General features: G+C 40.9%; 1 protein-coding gene across 2 annotated transcripts in view; it reads right to left on the minus strand.

The window, feature by feature from the left end:
• Positions 1–19,282, minus strand: part of LOC132958974 (phosphofurin acidic cluster sorting protein 1) — a 65,161-nt gene that overhangs the window by 15,361 nt on the left and 30,518 nt on the right. For both annotated transcript variants that reach the window (XM_061032052.1, XM_061032051.1), the window contains exons 2-6: positions 11,012–11,099; positions 10,386–10,475; positions 8,328–8,453; positions 2,906–3,050; positions 2,715–2,806 (exon numbers count right to left, since the gene is read on the minus strand). In XM_061032052.1, coding sequence (XP_060888035.1) covers positions 2,715–2,806; positions 2,906–3,050; positions 8,328–8,453; positions 10,386–10,475; positions 11,012–11,099 — 541 coding nt within the window. The remainder of the gene's footprint in view (positions 1–2,714; positions 2,807–2,905; positions 3,051–8,327; positions 8,454–10,385; positions 10,476–11,011; positions 11,100–19,282) is intronic.

Here is a 19,282-nt window from a genome sequence, read left to right on the forward strand (position 1 = left end):
CAGGTAAATTTACATGCAGTGTGAAGATACGAGCATAATAAAGATCGCTAGCATTAGCATGCTAACACAACAATGCACCGCGAGTTGTTTTGGTTTCATGCTGGTGCTCAAGGGCGACATCTGCTGGATCAAAAAAATCACATATAAAGCTTTTAAAAAAGTGGTCGATGCTAACATTAGCTTTTTTTCTATAAAGATTTGGACATGAAACTGAAATTGAAATGAGGCTCCAAAGCACCAAAACTCTTTTTTTCTTTTGTCTGATAGCTCCAAATTAAAAACTAAAAAAACAATCTGCCTGTTTTGGACTTTTTATTTGGGACTAATTCTAAAAATCTTCAGCCCCTGACTTTTGAAAACTGACTAGCTAGCTGTTTTTTTTTTTTTCAATTAAGAACAAATATGAACAAAATAAGATTAAAATGTATGAAGAAGGTATGGATATGCTACAAAGTAGATCATAAATGTCGTAGTTAATGTTAAAAATGAAGACAAGAAAATCTAGCACGTTAAAAATATGTAATAATATGTATTACGAGGATTTTCAGGTATTTGGATGCCTTCACATTTGATAAAACGTTTCCAAGCAAGGCATCCAAAAATGTGTTCTCTGGTAATGGTACAATAACCTTGGTGCCACATCAACACTAATGTAGATCTATACATTTATAATAATACTTCAAATTATGCATATAAAGCCTTTAAGGAACAAACTATTTGAAAATGAACGATTACTGAGCTATACTGAATCTTTATGGTCGATTTTTAAAGATTTACAAGTTTAAGAATAACCAGACACAACAGACATCGAGGGTTCAGAAAGTGGGGATCAACCTTCTATTTTTATTTTGCAAACTTTGGCCAGTGATTCAACCAGTGCCCCCCCCGCCCCCCCCCCACCCAGTACGATAGTCTAATCCCTTGTGCTTCAGCACCGCTCTAGATTCTTATTGATGTTGCCATGGTCCCACACTACAGTGACTCCCCCAAAAGAGAAATTATGGCTAGCTCGCCCCAAAAATATCCCTATTGTTAAACCAGGATATTGAACACAAGCTGCGTTCAATTTGAGTCTTTCACCCTCGATTCCGTCACATCTCACTGCTCCTGCCATTCAGTAGCTTCCGTCACCCGTCAACCCACTCTCTCTTTCGTCTCCCGTCGCTCAGCTTCCCTCTCTTTCACTCTTTTCAATCCGGCGTCCAAAGCCTTCTTCGCTCCTGTCTTATCTCTCCCCACTGTCTGTTCGCTCCTTTCACTCACTCTCTCCTACAGCCTCTCGCACCGATGGGCACCGATTCCCTTCACATCCTATCACACTCTATAAACAACACAATAAAAGTCAGAATGGCCACAAGCAGCTTAGAAAAGAGTTTACATCCATGTCCTTTCGATAAAATGAATCGCATGTTATTGAAGTGGAGTGGACATCGTTGTTAAATTGACATGTGAGAGTCTAGTGACTAACTCCCAGCGTGAATCATAGCATCTTCACTTTAAGACTATTTTTGCAGAGCAGCAGCGCGGACTGAAAGAAAGCGCTGCCACATGCTGTAAAAACCACCTGAATCTGAATACCAGGAGAACCGATGAGCTCGTGTCGGAGAGGAACAGCAGGCCTCCTGTCCTGGTTGTCACCAAGGGGCGATGAAGTAAAGAGGGTGGACTTCACAAGTACCTCAGGGTCTGAATCAAAAATACATCACAACACTGAAGCCCTCTTCAGGAGGCGCAGCGGACCGCTCTTCCTAAGGACACTCAGGAAACATAATTGACTTGACTCGACCTTGTTTATGCTGATGTCCTTGTTCATCTGATTTCCATTAGCGTTGATTGAGAGGAGCAAAAATCTAATTTGAATTATCTGTATGTGCTGCATTGTTAGCAAATGCACTTTGTAACAGACTTGAACGAAACCATTCTGATTCCTTCCACTGGCATGTGACATCCTAGTTTACATTTGAACCACATTTGAAGACATTCCCTTAATGCAGTGGTGTCCAAACTTTTTTTTCTTGCGGGCCACGGGTTTTGTTTTTTAGAATATAGATGAAAAAATAGTAAGGCTTTGTAGATCAGAATCAAAAGGCTCGCTAAAGAAACCCTTTAATAAAAGAAATCAAATATTTTCATTTCTTCGTTCTACTTTATTTGTTTTTTTTCTCAGAATCAAGCCTGTAACATGGTTCAAGCTTTCTGCATTTAGCTCAGGTCATTAAATGGTTAAACAACAGTCCGCTTGTTTGCAAAAACTTTGCTCATGTTTTTTTTTTTCACAGTTTACAAAAAAAATGTAGAAAATAGTAAAAGCTGTAGATTTAAAAAAACAACAATCTTAATCGAGGCCTCGGCCCAAAACCTTCTGATTCTTCATTTGAAGTCACGGGCCGCAAAAAAAAATCCCCTCAAGGGCCGCAAATGGCCCTCGGGCCGCACTTTGGACACACATGCCTTCATGTGTTCCTGAGATACCGCATTTTCAAGAAAGGGAACATTTTTGCCAAAACGGCTCAAAGTGATTCATTTGTGTGTAGATCATGAAGCTTAAACAACTTAAAAAGTAAATAAATCTTGTGTAATAACTCAGGAGAATCTTGAAGAACACGCGTGATGACTCTGTTTACACTTCTTGCTTGGTTGGCAAATTGACTTAGGAGGTTAAAGTAGCAAGTAATCAGCAGCTTAAACAATCATTTGCTCGTATCCAAACACACCTGTCCATGAATGGGGTCATCGCTGCCTTCCTGTTCTGACGAGTAGCTCTCCTCCTCCTCTTCAGAGTAGTTGTCGATGTCTGGAGATCGATCTGGGGAGGCATAGAGGGGGTGGTAAGGACAAACTCAAAGAGAGAAGAACTAATAGATAAAAAGAGAGACAAATATTTGCTGGCACATGATTTGCTTACCAGACATCTTCGCTTTAGGGCCCTCGTGGTCGATGGGCTGGCTGGACAGGGAGTACACTCGGATCTCTGCGACGGGCACTGAGGCGTCCTTAAGTTGGCTGTGGAGCCCGAGGACCTGGGCGCCTTCACTTGGGTGCTGCATCACCTGGACAAGGAAGAAGAAGAAGAAGAAGAAGAAGGAGAAGAAAAAAAAACAGACAATGCTGAAAAATCTGTGCTATTCCAACTGCTTTTCTCCACACAGCTGACACAACTTCCCCTTTCGGAATCTAATCCTTGCACGGTGTTGCTCGTAATAACTAGAAAATAGGAAACGTGTGGCAGCAACAAAATTGAAAATTACAGTATAATGATCTTGTCACGGTGTTGCTGTATAAGTCTTCTCGGTACATTTCGGGTAAATCTCTTTAATTCTACAATTCACTTAGCAGACGCTTTTATCCAAAGCGACGTACATCAGAGAGTAAGAACAACACAAGCAAGGATCTAGAAAAAAGGGAACAATGTCAGTAAGAGCAAACGATCAGCTTTGAGTCTGATTGGACACACAGGTGCTGACAGGAAGTGACCAGAGGCAAAGCACAACATTGAGGGCAGTTCTTGAGAGCTCTAATCAGTATAGAAACCATCTTATAAGTCGTCGTTATCAAACAAAAACAATCGTCACTACCATCATCATCATCAATGATATGGAGACCATCATCATTAAGTTAGTAGGTATTCATGAAAGAGCTGGGTCTTTAGCTTTTTCTTAAAGGTGCAGAGGGACTCTTCATTCCACCACCGGGGGGCGACAGAGGAGAAGAATCTAGTCAGAGAGTTAGGACCCTGTTGTGAAGGTTGGATCAGACGCCTTTCATTGGCAGAGCGTAGTGGGCGGGAGGGAGTGTAGACCTGGATGAGAGAGTTAAAGTAAGGAGGAGCCGTTTTTGTTGCTGTTTTGTAAGCGAGCAGCAGAGTTTTAAATTTGATGCGAGCAGTAACTGGGAGCCAGTGTGAGGAGATGAACAGCGGAGGTTGAGAGCACATGTCCCTCACTAATTCTCTTCAAAGAAAAACAATAAAACGTTCTTTATGAGTAAACAAATCCGAGTTGTTCTCGCCAGCTTCCGAACGCAGTCAATCCTAGAGCCCAAGTCCAAGTCAGTGTCATCAGTGCTCGAGTCAGAGTCAAGTCATGGGACTCGAGTAACTAAAAAACTAAACCTTTTTAATTTTCTGAGCTTTACCCACTCCCTAATTTACATCCCCTCTAGGTAGGAGGGTAATGAAAACAGGACTGTCACTTAAGGAAAGAAGAGCATGCAGAACCTTTTCAATTATGGTCCTCATATACAAAACAAGCAAGCAAGAAAGAAAAAACACACTGAACATGATTTAAACAGCTTTAGGGGAAGAACCGAAAGAGGAAGACAGGCTTTGCAGAGGAAAGAGGAAAATACAGAGGGAGGGGTCAGACAGCGTAGAGAGAAGAAATGAGTTGAGACACGAGGCAGATGTTCAGAGGAGGATGATAACAGAACAAGCAGAGGGAAGGAGGCTGAAGATGAACAAAAATAGCTGAGTAAGGGATTAACAAAGCAGAGACTGTCACTGAAAACAACAACAGAGGAAACATGAACATGTGAGGGGCTAAAATCATTTCTCTCTGCAGCGGCAGCAAACAGCAGCATCACGTCTCCTGTGTGTGTGTGTGTGTGTGTGTGTGTGTGTGTGTGTGTGTGTGTGTGTGTGTGTGTGTGTGTATCAAACTGAGTGACATCCAGCCTGTCTCAGCAGTCTGGTCACACTCGCAGAGTTAATGAAGTCTGAGCAGCTTATTATGGAGACAGCCTCAGCCACACATTAAAGAGACGTTACTGCTTTACATCTGTTTACTTGGCCGATGTTCAGATAACCCGTGTGCTGTTCAAACATCCTGCGGTTGCCAATTTGAACCACTCTCTAGTCAGGAGAGTGAGAATGCAAATGTAACGAGGAAAACGCCGGGACGATTTGGAAAGCCTGATGGATGGATGGATTCTGCAGGTTCGTTTTTTCAGCATGCATTAAAAAGACCTCAGAGAGTTGAAATACAACCTTCACTGATGTAGTGCATTATGCAGAAACATATGCAGTGATTTTTTTTCTGAATCTTATTTACTTCAATGTGAGCAATTTCACCCTCCATTACTGTCTGCAGCAGCATGTTCTTTTTTTTTTTTTTTCTGGCAATGAGAAAGCAAAACGAAATGAACTTGAAAGTTTTGCAAATTCAAATAAAAAAAATGGGGGAAACTGAGAAGATCATATGATGAATAATGAGGTCAAGTTCGGATAAAAGAAAGTGTTTTTCCCCCAAACTTCTTCCCCTTCTCTCTTCTGTTCTGTTGGTTTTTCAACGCAGACGTAATAGGCTGCCGTAAATGCTGAAAATTGTCACATGAAAAAACAAATCCACAAAAAACAACACAAAAAAATCATATACTTCCTTCTGAGCAGAGTAGATGGGATAGTATTTAGAAACTTCTTAGTCAAAGTGTCATCTAATCATTAAAGAGCCCATATTTTGAGGTTCATATATTTAATCTATGGACCTATTTTTGTACGTTCACAATAGCTAAAGTCTGAAAAAAGTGTCTGTTTTCATGTACTGCTCCTCCTTGCTCCCTCTCCGCTCTGAGTCCGTCAGCTGCACTCTGTTGAGCCCACACTGTTAGACCCCACGTGGGCCAAGTCTGCTCTGATTGGTCTGCCGATCCGCTCTGTCAGTTGCTCAGCGCGCTTCTCGGAAATTTCAACATGAGCTGCAGGGCTTGCCACAACGAGCCAATGGGCTTAGATGAGTGATCTCACACTGACAATGACGAGGGGGGCTAGAACCGAGCGTTACATGCAGCTAACAGGAGGACGTAGGAGAAGCTGCGTTTCCGCGGACTTTGAATTTTTGCACATAGATGTGCCTAAACATGCACAGGACACTTGGAAAACACACTAAAGAGCATATAAAACCAGAAAAAGCAGAATATGGGACCTGTAAGACCTCTCACAAGCTAAAATAAGACTTCCAACAATACGTCCTCACAATACCTGTAAGGACAGTGGAACCTCTCATATTAAAGCAGCACAGCACAGTCAAAGTGACATTACAGATACAAATGTATAAAGTCAAAACCAACTGTGTCCCTTATAGCGTATCATTCATCTGAAATGCACACTCACACATACACACACACACAGGGGCTCTGGGCTGAGATCCACCAGGCCAGGTCATGCTGCAGAAACTTTTACTGTGCCTTTAGAAGACGGTGAGTATGAACCCATCATGCGTATAAGTCCGCATTTGGGTCCTTTTTAGGGCATTTTGAAGCAAACCTGTCGACCGAAGCAGCTTCATGAATAGACTTTATTTCAGACGAAGCCACCCAGAATATCCTCATGTGCACTGAAGACACACCATGAATCACAGTCCCTTTTTTTTTTTATAAAGGCTTCATATTGTTAGAGGGGAACGTGGGGTGCTTTTGGCAGAAGAGGCTGAAATTTAAATGGGTTTTTTTTTGATTTATGGCGACATTTATGGCAGCTGAGAAGAGAACACAAGGCCAAAGATCCAAGTCTGACTTTGGTTTTAAGTGCACTTGGAGAATTGGGTCCAGATGGAGGTTAAATAAAGGTCAGAAACTAGATAAGTTTGAATGAAAGTCTCCAATAGATAAAGGGACTTATGTGGAAGATTAGATCTGCAAGAGAGAAGCGCATCCTGTTTATTCTGACGTGACGTTAGTCGGAGATTGCACAGATGCAGGAGGCAGAGGCTTCGTGTTTTAGGGAAATGAGCCCGTGGCCGCTCGTTTGTTGGGTCAACAAGCTCAGATCATCTGGGACATTCGTCCAGCTGAAGACACTCCGCTGACTCAACAACTCGCAGCTGACCCTTAAACATGCAGCTCAACCTCCATCTGCTGCTGGATGTGTGCTGGAAATACACAAACAGATTCCAGCGTTTGTCTGCATGAAAGTTTCTTTTCATCCAGCCTTAAGCCGTTTTATTAAACCAGTGAACAAAATCAGTCATTCATATGGAAAATGCTCTTCACTGCAGTTTCTCACCTCTCGAAATTAAAAATAAAAACCAATAAAATACCAGCGCTTCTTTTAACAGGAGTAGATTCAGACTCATTTTCAAACGTCTTTGTGTCTCTGAATAGAAAAATGTTTGAAGGCAATTCAATACAGCGTCTCTGATAAGGTCAGCAACAGGCACTTTGTAACTCATGTTCCAGTAACATTTCAAGAGGAGGGACAACCATCCACAATTTAAATACATCAAACTGTCAAAGCTTATTTACCTACTTTATATTTTTAAGTATATAAATGCACAGATTATGTAACTTCATGAGTAGTACTGAAGCAAAAATCAAATATACCCAATTTAAAGAAATATATGGTGGACTAAAGACTTCCTAAGGGCCGGATAGCCTTACGCTTAATGCGTGCACCCAATGTACAGAGGCTGTAGTCCTCTATAGCGGAAAGCCAAGGTTCAAATCCCACCTCTGGCTCCTTTCCCTCATGTCATTCTCCCACTCTCTCTCTCTCTCTCTCTCCCTGGTGTCTGACTCTATCCTCTGTCCTACCTCCAAATAAAGGCATGATGAAAGCCCAAAAAGAAATCTTAAAAAAAGAAAAGAGGGTGAAGTAAAACTCCATCAGGATTTGTTGTTCTGAGCTCTGTGTTCACATGGAGAGGATGACTCTTCAACCGTTATTTCTGCCAGCACTTGGGGGGGGGGGTTACAGCCCCAGTAGGTTATTGGATACGTGCTTTTACTCATACTTGTTTTTGTAGCTTTTAGCGATGTTTGAATTTGTTTTGTTTTTTTAGCGAGCCTTTTATAAAATCTGGCCAGGGACAACAGATGAAAATGAGCCTTTTGGCTAACTCTGGTATATTTACTGGAATGTTTATTAATATGCATTAAATGTCCCTGTAAAATAAAAATAAATAAATAAATAAAAATAACCCCTCAAGGAAGCTGTGTCTAGAATCATTAAAATGGAGGGTCAACTGAAGGAGAACCCACAGACTTTCCAAACTAAAGACATTTTTTTTTGTTGGCCTAAAAGGACAAACTTATATCAAACAAATCAACCATGAAGAGGCATATGATTATTTGTAATCGATCGCAGAATCTTGTTTTTTAATGTTTATTAGCACTCGTCTGCTGCTGTTTTAATGGTTTTTTTTGTAAAAGATGTATGAGTGTTTGTAAAATGTAAAATAATAATCTCTGAAATTATAAAATATTTCCCTTTAAATTGCTTTTTAATGTGATAAATACAAAGCTTGAAAGTGGGAGAAAAGTAGGAAACAGTATTGTGAGTCACAGTTGTGTTGTTTTCTGTTTCGATGTTGAAAGAATGAATCGGGCGGTGTTACCTCGGCCATGTTGATGAGTCCCAGGGCCAGGGTCTTGTAGCCCAGGATGGTCCGGTTCTTGTATCTCTTCCGTCGCTGCAGCATGATCTGAAGCTTGTTGGCGTCCCTCTTTAGGAAGTGCGGATACTGCAGGGACACATAAACACACACACATGTAAACAAACACGTCCAGAGTTACACACGTGCTCAGAAACAGCTGACAGGGCGATGACTGACTCGCTAAACGGGTTCAGATGACATTTGCTTCCCAGGTCACGATAATGAGGCCGATCTAAAGGCGTGTTGCGTAACACGTTCGCACCCGCTGACCTGTCTCCGGCGTCCCGAAGTGTCGACGCTCTTAGTCACATCCGAACTATGACATAACTCGTCATTACAGATCTCACCGGCTGCACTATAAATGGAACAAAAATCGAGTCCTTTAACAACTTTCAAAGCCGTGAAATCACTCTGCCGCTCGGTTTTAATAGGTTTCCTCTCTGCAGTGCCGCCGCCGCCGTAACTTTAATGTATAATGTATAATGCCTGGCTCACTGCTCTCGCTAACATCCAGAGAGAGAAACTCCCTGACCTTTTAGCAGCATTTAGAAACATGGAAATTGAAAATTATAAATTGGAGCAGAGGAAGCCTCACTGGGAGTTACATTAAGCACAGAGGTAGAGAGTGTAAGGCGCTCAATGAGGTCTAATAATGATTACATATAGCATCTCTGAACCGGAGCAACATTTACCATGTATCTGTAAGCACAAGCTTTTTAATTAGACCCTTTTTTTTTATAGATATTTTTTTTTCATACAGAGTGGGAAAAACACTGAACTCTGCATTTAGTGGCAACAAATTGCATGAGGATGAAAACTTTTCCCTAGGGTCCGACCGATATGGAATTTTTGGGGCCGATACTGAAACGATATTGGGGAGAGAGAAAAATCTGATACCGATATATCGGCCGATATTTTTCTAGATATACACATTTGTTGCGTTGATTCCTCAAATGTAGTTATCAAACAATCGTTGAAAAGAAATATACTGAAGACAAGATGTCCACTCAACTGGAAAGTAACCATGCAAGTAAGTGCATCACTCTGGAAAATGATAGATAGATACTTTATTGATCCCGAGGGAAATTCAAAGCATCCAGTATCAGGTTACAAAGACGTACATGACATGAAACATTTGTTACAAATTAAAGTGCAAAACCAACGACCCCCCCCCTCCCATACATACATATTAACCTGAAAAAAAAGATTTAAAGAATACCCCTAGATGAATCAAACTTAAACTGTGCAATTAAAAATAGACTTATACAAGAAATGTACATAACCCGTGCAGGGATAAAAAATATATGTGCAATTTAAAACAAGAACCTTTAAACAGTTGATTAGACCTGAATATAAAAAAGAAAAAAGTGTTGACCTTGAAATGATAATAATTGTAGTGATCCATATAGCGCCCTCTGCTGGTGACAGAGAGCTGCTAGTGTAATACAATGATGCTCAAATGAAATGCTATGTGACTGCTGAATAAATCTAGTAATATCGGCGCATATCTGCGATAACATTAGCCGATACCGATAGTCACTGGGTATGCCAATATCGGCTGGACGATTTATCGGTCAAGCTCTACTTTTAACAGCTAACTTTTTTTTCATTATTATGAAATATATATATAAAAAAATGTTCCTTATTCAGGTGTTGTGACATTTCCACTTTTTAGAGCTGGTGTGGAAGGGATTTAGTTATTTATAGCCAAGAAGATCCAAAAGCTTGTTATTCTTGTACATTTCTGTTGGATCATAAAAGCACAAGAACGGGGCGCTGGTGGTGCAGTGGTTAGTGCGCGCGCCCCATGTATGGAGGCTATGGTCCTCCAAGCGGGCGGCCCAGGTTCAAATCCAGCCTGTGGCTCCTTTCCCGCATGTCATTCCCCTCTCTCTCTCTCTCTCTCTCCCTGATTTCCAGCAAAAATAAATCTTTAAAAAATAAAAAATAAAAGCACAAGAACAAAAGTCTCTTATTTGCCTTTTGACTGACAGACACCTGACATGACTGAGTCCTCACCTGCAGGGAGAAGGTGAGCTGCAGGTCGGTCTCTGTCAGCCCCGCTGAGGACAGCAGGATCTCGTTGGAGCGAAGGATCCGCTTGGAGCCCTGAGGAGGCGACAGAGAAAGGAGACATCATGAGCGCAAGGGGGAAAGAAGGAAAGATTACTGTTAGCACGCCGAGGCCCGACTCCAGCCGAGTCAAAAACAATGAACTCTCATCAACCGCATGCAGCGAGGGAAGCGTGGGAGCGGAGGAGGTCGAGAAAAAGACGGAAATTGACTAATAGGAGGGAGGGAAGAGGAAAGATTGAGGATGTGGAAGCAACAGCGTGAAGAAAAAGAATTAAAGCAGCTTCAAGTGTTACGTGCCAGAAACTAAAGAGAATGTATCGGTTGACTTTGATAGAAAACAAGATGGAGATGGTAAAAGAAAACAAGCCAAGAAGGAGGAACTAGGAGTGGAGCCAGAGCGTTAAAGGGGAATTAAAACCTTGTAAGGAGTATTCTGTGTTCACAAAGAAGTCATTGGTTTTCCTCAATTATTGAAAAGAAAGAGCACACAAGACTTCAATTCCCAATCTAAATGTGTTCTGCTGCTCTCCGAAAATGTGTTTTGTACTATTTGAATACAGCATGAGTACCTGCAGTTTGACGGCGATGACCACAGAGGTGAGGTCTTTATCCAGCTCCTTCAGCATAATCAGCTTCTTCAGGGTCAGATTGAAGAGCCTGTGGACAAACACAACGAGACGTCGATGAGGAAACACTCCCTCATAAAATATGGAATTAGGATCGGTCACATCTAAGCGATTAAATAAAGAAAGGACCAGCAGGGTTACACATCTACACATTGTCCACAGGGGGCGCCAAGATCAACACAAACCTAGAATTTGTCACATGAGCTTTAAATGAACCCAGTCAGATACAAAGGTCTTAAGTAGTGTCTTTTAAAATGTGTTTTGTTCCTACTGTTGAGTTTTATCAAATTGAAACTAAATGTTTTGTATACCGTGATCGTATCAGTGAGAGTTCAGAGTAGCCCGTCATTATAATCCAAGCAACAAAATGCATCTTTGAAAGATGCCATAAGCTAAAATCAAAAGCTCAAAAACAGTTTCTAAGAACACTTTGCCTTTAAAACCTTCATAACGGGAGGATTTAGGCTTTTTTGCATTGTAGACTATTTTTTTTTTTTTTTGTCAAACCTGATAAATAATGTATATTTGACTTCTTGGACGGTCAAGCTACACTCTAACACTTTCTGACTCTCCAGTAAAATGACACGTTAAGGGTCTTCAGTGCACCTGTGTGTGTTAAGACAAAAAGAGAGATTTAATTCAGCCCACGTTTGGACCGAAAATAGTTTGCTATTTTTGTAAAAGTGTGCTTTTTTACAACTCAAGTCGACACTTATGTCAGCAAAAAAAAAACACACACACACACACACACACACGGAAATGCTGGCAGTCTTCCATTTGAGACACTTTGAGGAAGCAGGAGGAGGAGAGAGTTGCATCTGAGCCGCCAAGTTTCCTGCCACTTAACACCACAGAAATGTACACATCTGCACCAAAAGGTTACCCTCTAAAGCGAGCGAGTATGTTAGCTTGAGCTACATTAAGGGTGTTTCACATTGGGCGTGGTTGTTTCGTACCATACCCAAACATGATTGCACCCCCCCCCCCCCCCCCCCGCTGGTCTGCGGTACCCGAGCACCCTTGCATACGTACACATTCAGCAGGTGGCAATATGCACATAAATGGTTTGTAAATACGCCAAGAAGCAGAGAATAATTTGACGCAACCATGGCAACCGCTCAAGAACTGAATCCATCTTGCCAACTGTGGATGTTTTTGTTATTTCTGAGACGCCAACAATTACCCTCTTCCCATCTCCAGCACGACCGCGCTCGAGTTGGACCACCTCTTCAAGCGGACTCGGTACACAAATACAAGGGTTCTCGGATCCGGGTCCCCTAGTGTGTAACAACCCTGACTCAACATTTGCGGACAAAAATATTTCTTTAATGGCCAGAACTTCACCCCACTAGTCAACAAAAGACTGGCTGTCTGATTACCACTCAATTCTTTGATAATATTGTGTCTAACACATGTGTGCCATAATTGGATTTAAACCAAGATTTGGGAATTATATCAAAAACTTTAATGACTTTTTGTTTTGGAATTAAACTTATTTTTTAGGAGTCACTGGTTCGATTTCCATAAATCTTAAATTTCATAGTTAGAAAGCTATTATAGCTTTGGGTCACCTCCAAGAAAAGTCCCTCGCATATCAATTTCAGTGCAGAAACTTCAGGGAGTGCAACACTGAGTCCTTTGAATTCATCGAGATATAAATAAAACGGAAGCATGAACACTGTTGTGTAACTATTGGGTTCCCAGTGGCTTTATAGAAGCGTAATGTAAAGAGAGAAAAGAGACACGCACCACACCCAAACAGCAGCTGTGCAGCCAGGGGTCAATCTTTTCAATAATTCAGCGGCAGGAATCAAGAGGCAGAAAGTAAAACACTAAAATAGACCAGAAGACGCCGGCCGAGAGGGAATCAAAGAAGAAGACCAAAGGAGGGAGACAAGAGAAAGTGATAGACTTTCATGTCAAAGTTTGATAAGCAAGGAAGAGGCAGAGACAGACGAGCTGACAAAGGAGCAGAGAGAGAAAACGGAGCGAGACGACGAGGGAGGGCGACGGAGGGAGATGGTAAGAGATGAAGAGCGATGAACATAGAGAGGAGGAAACAAGCGGGCAGACAGACAATGAAGACAGAGGAGAGATGAAGGGAGCAGGGGGGGAGAAAAATTGAGGGGACACATCGACAGAGAGCAGAGCGACTGGAGGATGACAGAGGTTTGACGCGGAGAGTTGAGAGACAGATTACAAGATTAAAAAAAGATGAGGAGAGAGATGTAACGTTTTCTATAATGTTCTTATTATGTTAATCAAGTGTGAAAACATACATTTAGAATGTTTTTTTAAATTTATTTGAGGGTGATAAAAGGCTGATATGAACGTCAGCACAGCCTCTGCAGATCACAGACTCAGACTAATAGAAGATTATAATTAAGAAAATGTAATTACGGGGATATGCAGACAAATGTGTTGTGCTTTTGCTGAATGATAATATCCAATTTGCAGCTGAGTCATCATTTATCAGGTAGAAATGTTTTTGTGCTCACCTTCTTTGACCTGGGAGATTTGCTGCTTTCTTTTTTCAGGGTCGGGTTTTGTAAAAAAAAAAAAAAAAAAAGAAGAGAAAAAATCATCTCAGAATTGATTTCTTCACCGAAAAAAAAAAAAATGTAGAGTTGAGTATTGTTCAGGACAGAGTTCAGAGGCAGTATGGTTCGTAGCTGCTGTGGTTATCTCCGATCACATGTTGCATTTTACTGAACAAAGCATGCTATGATTGGTTGTGAGCAAAACAATTAGTCATTTTTTCATAGATCTGTGTTAAAAAAAAAAAGGTTGAATCTGAGAATTTGTTTGAGTGTAAGCTTACATAATCACGTACATAGGTTGTTTTTTTTTTTCGCTTAAAACCCAAATTATTTAGATGTAAGAATGCATTAAACTGGGATTGTGTGAAGATAAATTGTTATTTTTTCATAATCTTTGTGATTTTTATGGACTTTAAATGACACTGGTACCCTGCTCACTTGTTTGCCGTTGTGCCTGATTGATCTGAAACCAACCTTGCAATTGCCAAACGCAAGTTTCGACCACGTTTCCCACTCTGTGTCATTTTTGAAAGCCCCACCTGCACCCAAGCATCCCCAAGCAACGATGACTCTTGCAGCCTTTTTTTTTTTTTTTTTTTTTTCATAAATGCACTGTACTCCAACATTACCCAGGAGGGAATGCATGTGTGATTACAACGGGCGGGCCTGATGACTTTTGTTCATGCGTGTGCAGAAATGTTGCAGCGCTGTAAACCCAGAAACAGTCAACATAGCAGAAGACTTTTCCTCTTCCTGTAGCCCCCCCCCCCCCCCCCCCTCCAACTTTAAACCGAATTAACTACTGCAAAGTTGTGAGAGCACATCCAACACTGATAATCCCTCGCTTTGTGCAACACGCGTGAAAGAGAAAGTCTGGAAAATGTCAGGAATGTCTGGAATTTGTTCCCCAAGGGTAAAAAACTATCACTCTTCAGTCCCTGCCTGAAAAACAACAGCAAACAACAATCAGCACAATCAATACTAAAAACACTGGACAAAAGCACTCCACAGATCGATAGTCTAGACAGGGTGGAGATTTATGAGTGACATTTAGGCGCTGAAACACAAACTGGAACCTTTAATACAACCTATGACAACAACTCTAAAGATTAAAAGGCAGACAGAGTGGATAGAGAAACTGCGTCCTCTCATCTCACCTGTGCCGTCCTCCAGTCCCCCCCCCCCCTCGAAACACACTCACAGCCTTTCATCTCTCTTTCTACGCTCACATCCCAACAGCGAAACGGACAAGTGCCCCCCCCCCCGACTGCTGATGCAACCGCTGCAACACTCGGAGTGTCTCTCTGTGACTTCCTGAGGCTTTTCAGAGCCACATCAAAGTGTCCAGGACGGCCGCAAAAAGCTATGAATAAAAACAAATCCATTTATTTTCCCTCCGACAGAACGGGCCAGCTAAGTGCAGCCTCTCCTGCTTACACCTGCTGGATGCGAGTGGATGAATCAAGGTGGAGAGGAGGCGGAAGAGGGTGGGTGATTAAGAAGTGAGTCAGGCCGGCAGATAAAGAAAAGCTTTGAATCCTTTTAACGGAGAAACTTCAACTTTGGCAGCGCTGGTCGACAAAGAACCTGAATCATTATCCAGTCACTGAAGAAGTTGAAGATTAAACGTGTAGTTATAATTTGAAGTATTATTATAAATGTATAGATCTACATTAGTGTTGATGTGGCACCAAGGTTATTGTACCATTACCAGAAAACACATTTTTGGATGCCTTGCTTGGAAACTTTTTTTCAAATGTGAAGGCATCCAAATACCTGAAAATCCTCGTAATACATATTATTACATATTTTTAACGTGCTAGATTTTCTTGTCTTCATTTTTAACATTAACTACGACATTTATGATCTACTTTGTAGCATATCCATACCTTCTTCATACATTTTAATCTTATTTTGTTCATATTTGTTCTTAATTGAAAAAAAAAAACAGCTAGCTAGTTAGTTTTCAAAAGTCAGGGGCTGAAGATTTTTAGAATTTGTCCCAAATAAAAAGTCCAAAACAGGCAGATTGTTTTTTAATTTTTTAATTTGGAGCTATCAGACAAAAGAAAAAAAGAGTTTTGGTGCTTTGGAGCCTCATTTCAATTTCAGTTTCATGTCCAAATCTTTATAGAAAAAAAGCTAATGTTAGCATCGACCACTTATTTAAAAGCTTTATATGTGATTTTTTTGATCCAGCAGATGTCGCCCTTGAGCACCAGCATGAAACCAAAACAACTCGCGCTGCGTTGTTGTGTTAGCATGCTAATGCTAGCGATCTTTATTACGCTCGTATCTTCACACTGCATGTAAATTTACCTGAAATGAGCGTGATCTAGAAACACAGTTAAGCAGTGAGTACAGTATGTTATTCTTCTTTTCTCTAGTCCCTCAATTAAACAACTTTTATACATGAGGGGAGGAGTCAGCCGGCCGTCCGGGCGATGTAAACAAACTGAAGATAGGACTCAGAAAACTCTGAAAACATCACAGACAGTGGGACTCGGGGTTATTTTCAGATATACTTGATTTCTATAAAGCCGCATATAAAGCCTTTAAGCCTCGATAGTTTTACACAATACAGAAGGAAATATATGAATTCCCAGCTAATGCTAATGTAAGCTAGCTAACAAAGTAACATAATGTTAGCTTGTAGTTGGTTAAATGACAATTTCAGCTATTACTGTCAATGAGTTAGTACCTAATAAGTCACCAAGGATATTTAGAAACCTACACGTACGGCCTGATGTGCCTTTGACTTTAAACATAACATGTGAAATAACGTTGATTTGTCTTCTTATAATGGATCAGCAAATGTTGAATACATTATTTTATCTTCCTATTCCGGTGGTGAGGAGAAAAATGGTCGCCATGTTGGTATTGTAATAGAGAAAGCCAAAAAATGTAGCTTAGTAAAACACTATATTCTTTCAAGAGAAGCAAAGAAGAGTTAAAAAACTGCTTATAAATGTCTGTTCATTGACGACTCCAGGCTCGGGTGTGTATGTGGTTCATCTTCATTCTGGCTCCCATCAGAAGGTCATCATCGGCCTGTACCTGCTCTGTGATCAATCAGGACCAGACAGTGATTGTTTACGACCCCACTGGGGCCTTCATCAGCAGACATTATGGCTGTAGGTTAGAGCTTCTGCTGGCTCTTAAAAGCACCTTAAAAACCTATTATAAATCTAAACTCAGATAAGATGTCAGTGCTCTAAATCTACACCGAATCAGCACTGAACAAAATGTTTTTAAAACCCTGAGCAGAACGTCTTCACTTCCTGCCGTAACCCCCCCCCCCCCCGAGATGAATTTATAGTAAATAAGTCAGGGTGTACTTTACTGTTGCACAGTGAACTAATGCAAGCTCCAGTGGGACTTCAGCATTATTACTTAAGAAGAGTGTTTGTAAAGTGAGACAGGAATCCCCATGTCTCATATTAGAGGGTTTATAACTCGACAGCAAAACAACCAATAAAACAGCATAAAGATGATAAATAACACACATTTTGTACTTTGCACATTTAAGCATTGCAATGGGAAAGCACAGTGCCAAACCCATTGTCACTGGTTTTGAATTTGAGACATATAGGGCTTTCACATTTGCAGAAAGCTCTTTTGTTGATGATGTCATTCCATTGGATTACACATAGCATTGATATAAAAGCAAATATTCTCATTATAGCGTCGTATAGCGGACTCTGTTGCTTCCTCCGCTACTTTTGCATTGTTTTATTACGTTATGTCTTACGTCAGGAGACCCCGCCCCCCCCCGCCCCCCCTCCAGTCTGACAGGGATAGTCTCCCGCTGTGAGGAGCGTATGTGAACAGAAAGGTCAGGAGAACATCCGGAGCGGTCCTCCTGAAGTTATCTAGATATTTACAGGCTATAGATAGACAGCTTTGATGGGAGTCTTTGTCCCAGTCGCTGACAGTTTGTGTGTACTCTGTTACACCAGAGAAAAACTTCTGAACAAACTTCTGTTAGGCTGCAACAATCAGAAAATACGTGTTAGTCCTGGTGAGACATTTAGCTAAAAAAAAAAAAGGATGGTTATAATGGTCGACCGTGTTCCACAGCTGCTGTTTCTTTTAATTTCCTTACACCTCTCTCACAGGGAACACGCTCTGAGGTGACCCCTGCACTCCTAATTTAACTCGTGTAAATCCCTCCGGACAGAATAAATCCGTTAACAAAAAAAAAAAAAAATCATCTCCAGCCTCGACGGTAAGCGCAGTGACAGTCAGGTGTCACCGTTTGCTGACGAGGGGGAATCACATGGTAAAAGGTCACAACATCTCTCCCCCCCCCTCCCCCCACGCCCACAAACGCTTCCTCTCTGGTCCAGTCACTACATCCGAACAGTCACAACACGTTACCGTCAATCTGAACAAAACGGGCCCGAGAGTGAAGGAGGAGTCCAAGACAACAGAGCGGCACAAAAAAACAAGGGAAACAGTCTTTGTTTGGATGGAAAAAATGAAGGCACAGCATTCAGTTTCTTTCACAAGTCGTTACAAACCTGCTGCTGCACCGCAACAGCCGGGACATAATTACAGCCTGCAACACCTAATGGAAAAACACAACAAACCAATTTGTCTTTCAGTCGAGCTAAACCAGGATTGTGATTAATTCCCAGTGGGATCCAAATCTCTAGCACCCAAAAACAACAGTTTTTATTTTTTATTTTTTCTGGTTCAGGCTTCATAAAACAACACTGACGAAAAGCTCTGATGCACAGGATGTCAAAATCTCTCGTGTGTTGTTGTAAATATGGTGAATTTAGAGTATTAGTCATGTGACTGTTTTTTTTTTTTTTTTTTTTACATTTCACTGATTTCTGTCTTTCTTCACTTCACAGTCAACCGACAAACAATTTATAAAAAAGGAAACATATGAAGTAAAGCGAGGTGTTAATGTTGGAGTGAAAATACAGAGAAAAAATCCATCAACAGAAAATAAAACCTAGATATGTCATTTGTGTTATAAGTGTGATTTTTTTCTACTTATCCATTAATCGGCAGAATATTTTCAAATAATTAAAAGGAATATCGAAAGATTTAAACGATATGTCGAATTTTTACACTCAAATATCTGCTGATGCTAAACCTATTTGTCATATTTTGTTGTTGTCGAGTTATTCCCCGCCAGGCTCGACGTCATCTTTTGTTATTGTTTTGATTGAGAGCCCCCTGGTGGCGGGATTTACATACTGTGCCTTTAAATAAGCTAAATTCATTAAAAAAAAAGTTTGTTTTATTGTTTGTTTTTCATATTGCCAATAAATCATTTTAAACACTGGAATCTGTCTGCATTCAAACGTATCATTACTTTCTGACTTTCTTCATTAGGGTCTCTGCTGCTCCTGTTTCTGAGGCTTTTATTTGGATTTATTCTGGATCTCTACGGTAAAGTGGGATGAGCGGAATCAGACTTTGACTCAACACGACTCTTGCTAAAGAAACGTCAAATGATTGGTGGTTTTGATTTTTTCTTTTATGTCATCTGTCAACAATAAATATGACATTTTCCCACCCAAGCCTTCGAATGAACTGGACTATAAAGTTGAAAGCAGCTGTGAGTGAGGTCATTGTTGGTTTGTTCCTGGGTGGGATGTTTACTTCAGGGTCTCTTGACTTCAGGTGTTAAGTAGTCATTACTAACAGTGTATTA

This window comes from Labrus mixtus, chromosome 23, assembly GCF_963584025.1.
Source record: "Labrus mixtus chromosome 23, fLabMix1.1, whole genome shotgun sequence".
NCBI classification, from domain to species: Eukaryota; Metazoa; Chordata; class Actinopteri; order Labriformes; family Labridae; genus Labrus; species Labrus mixtus.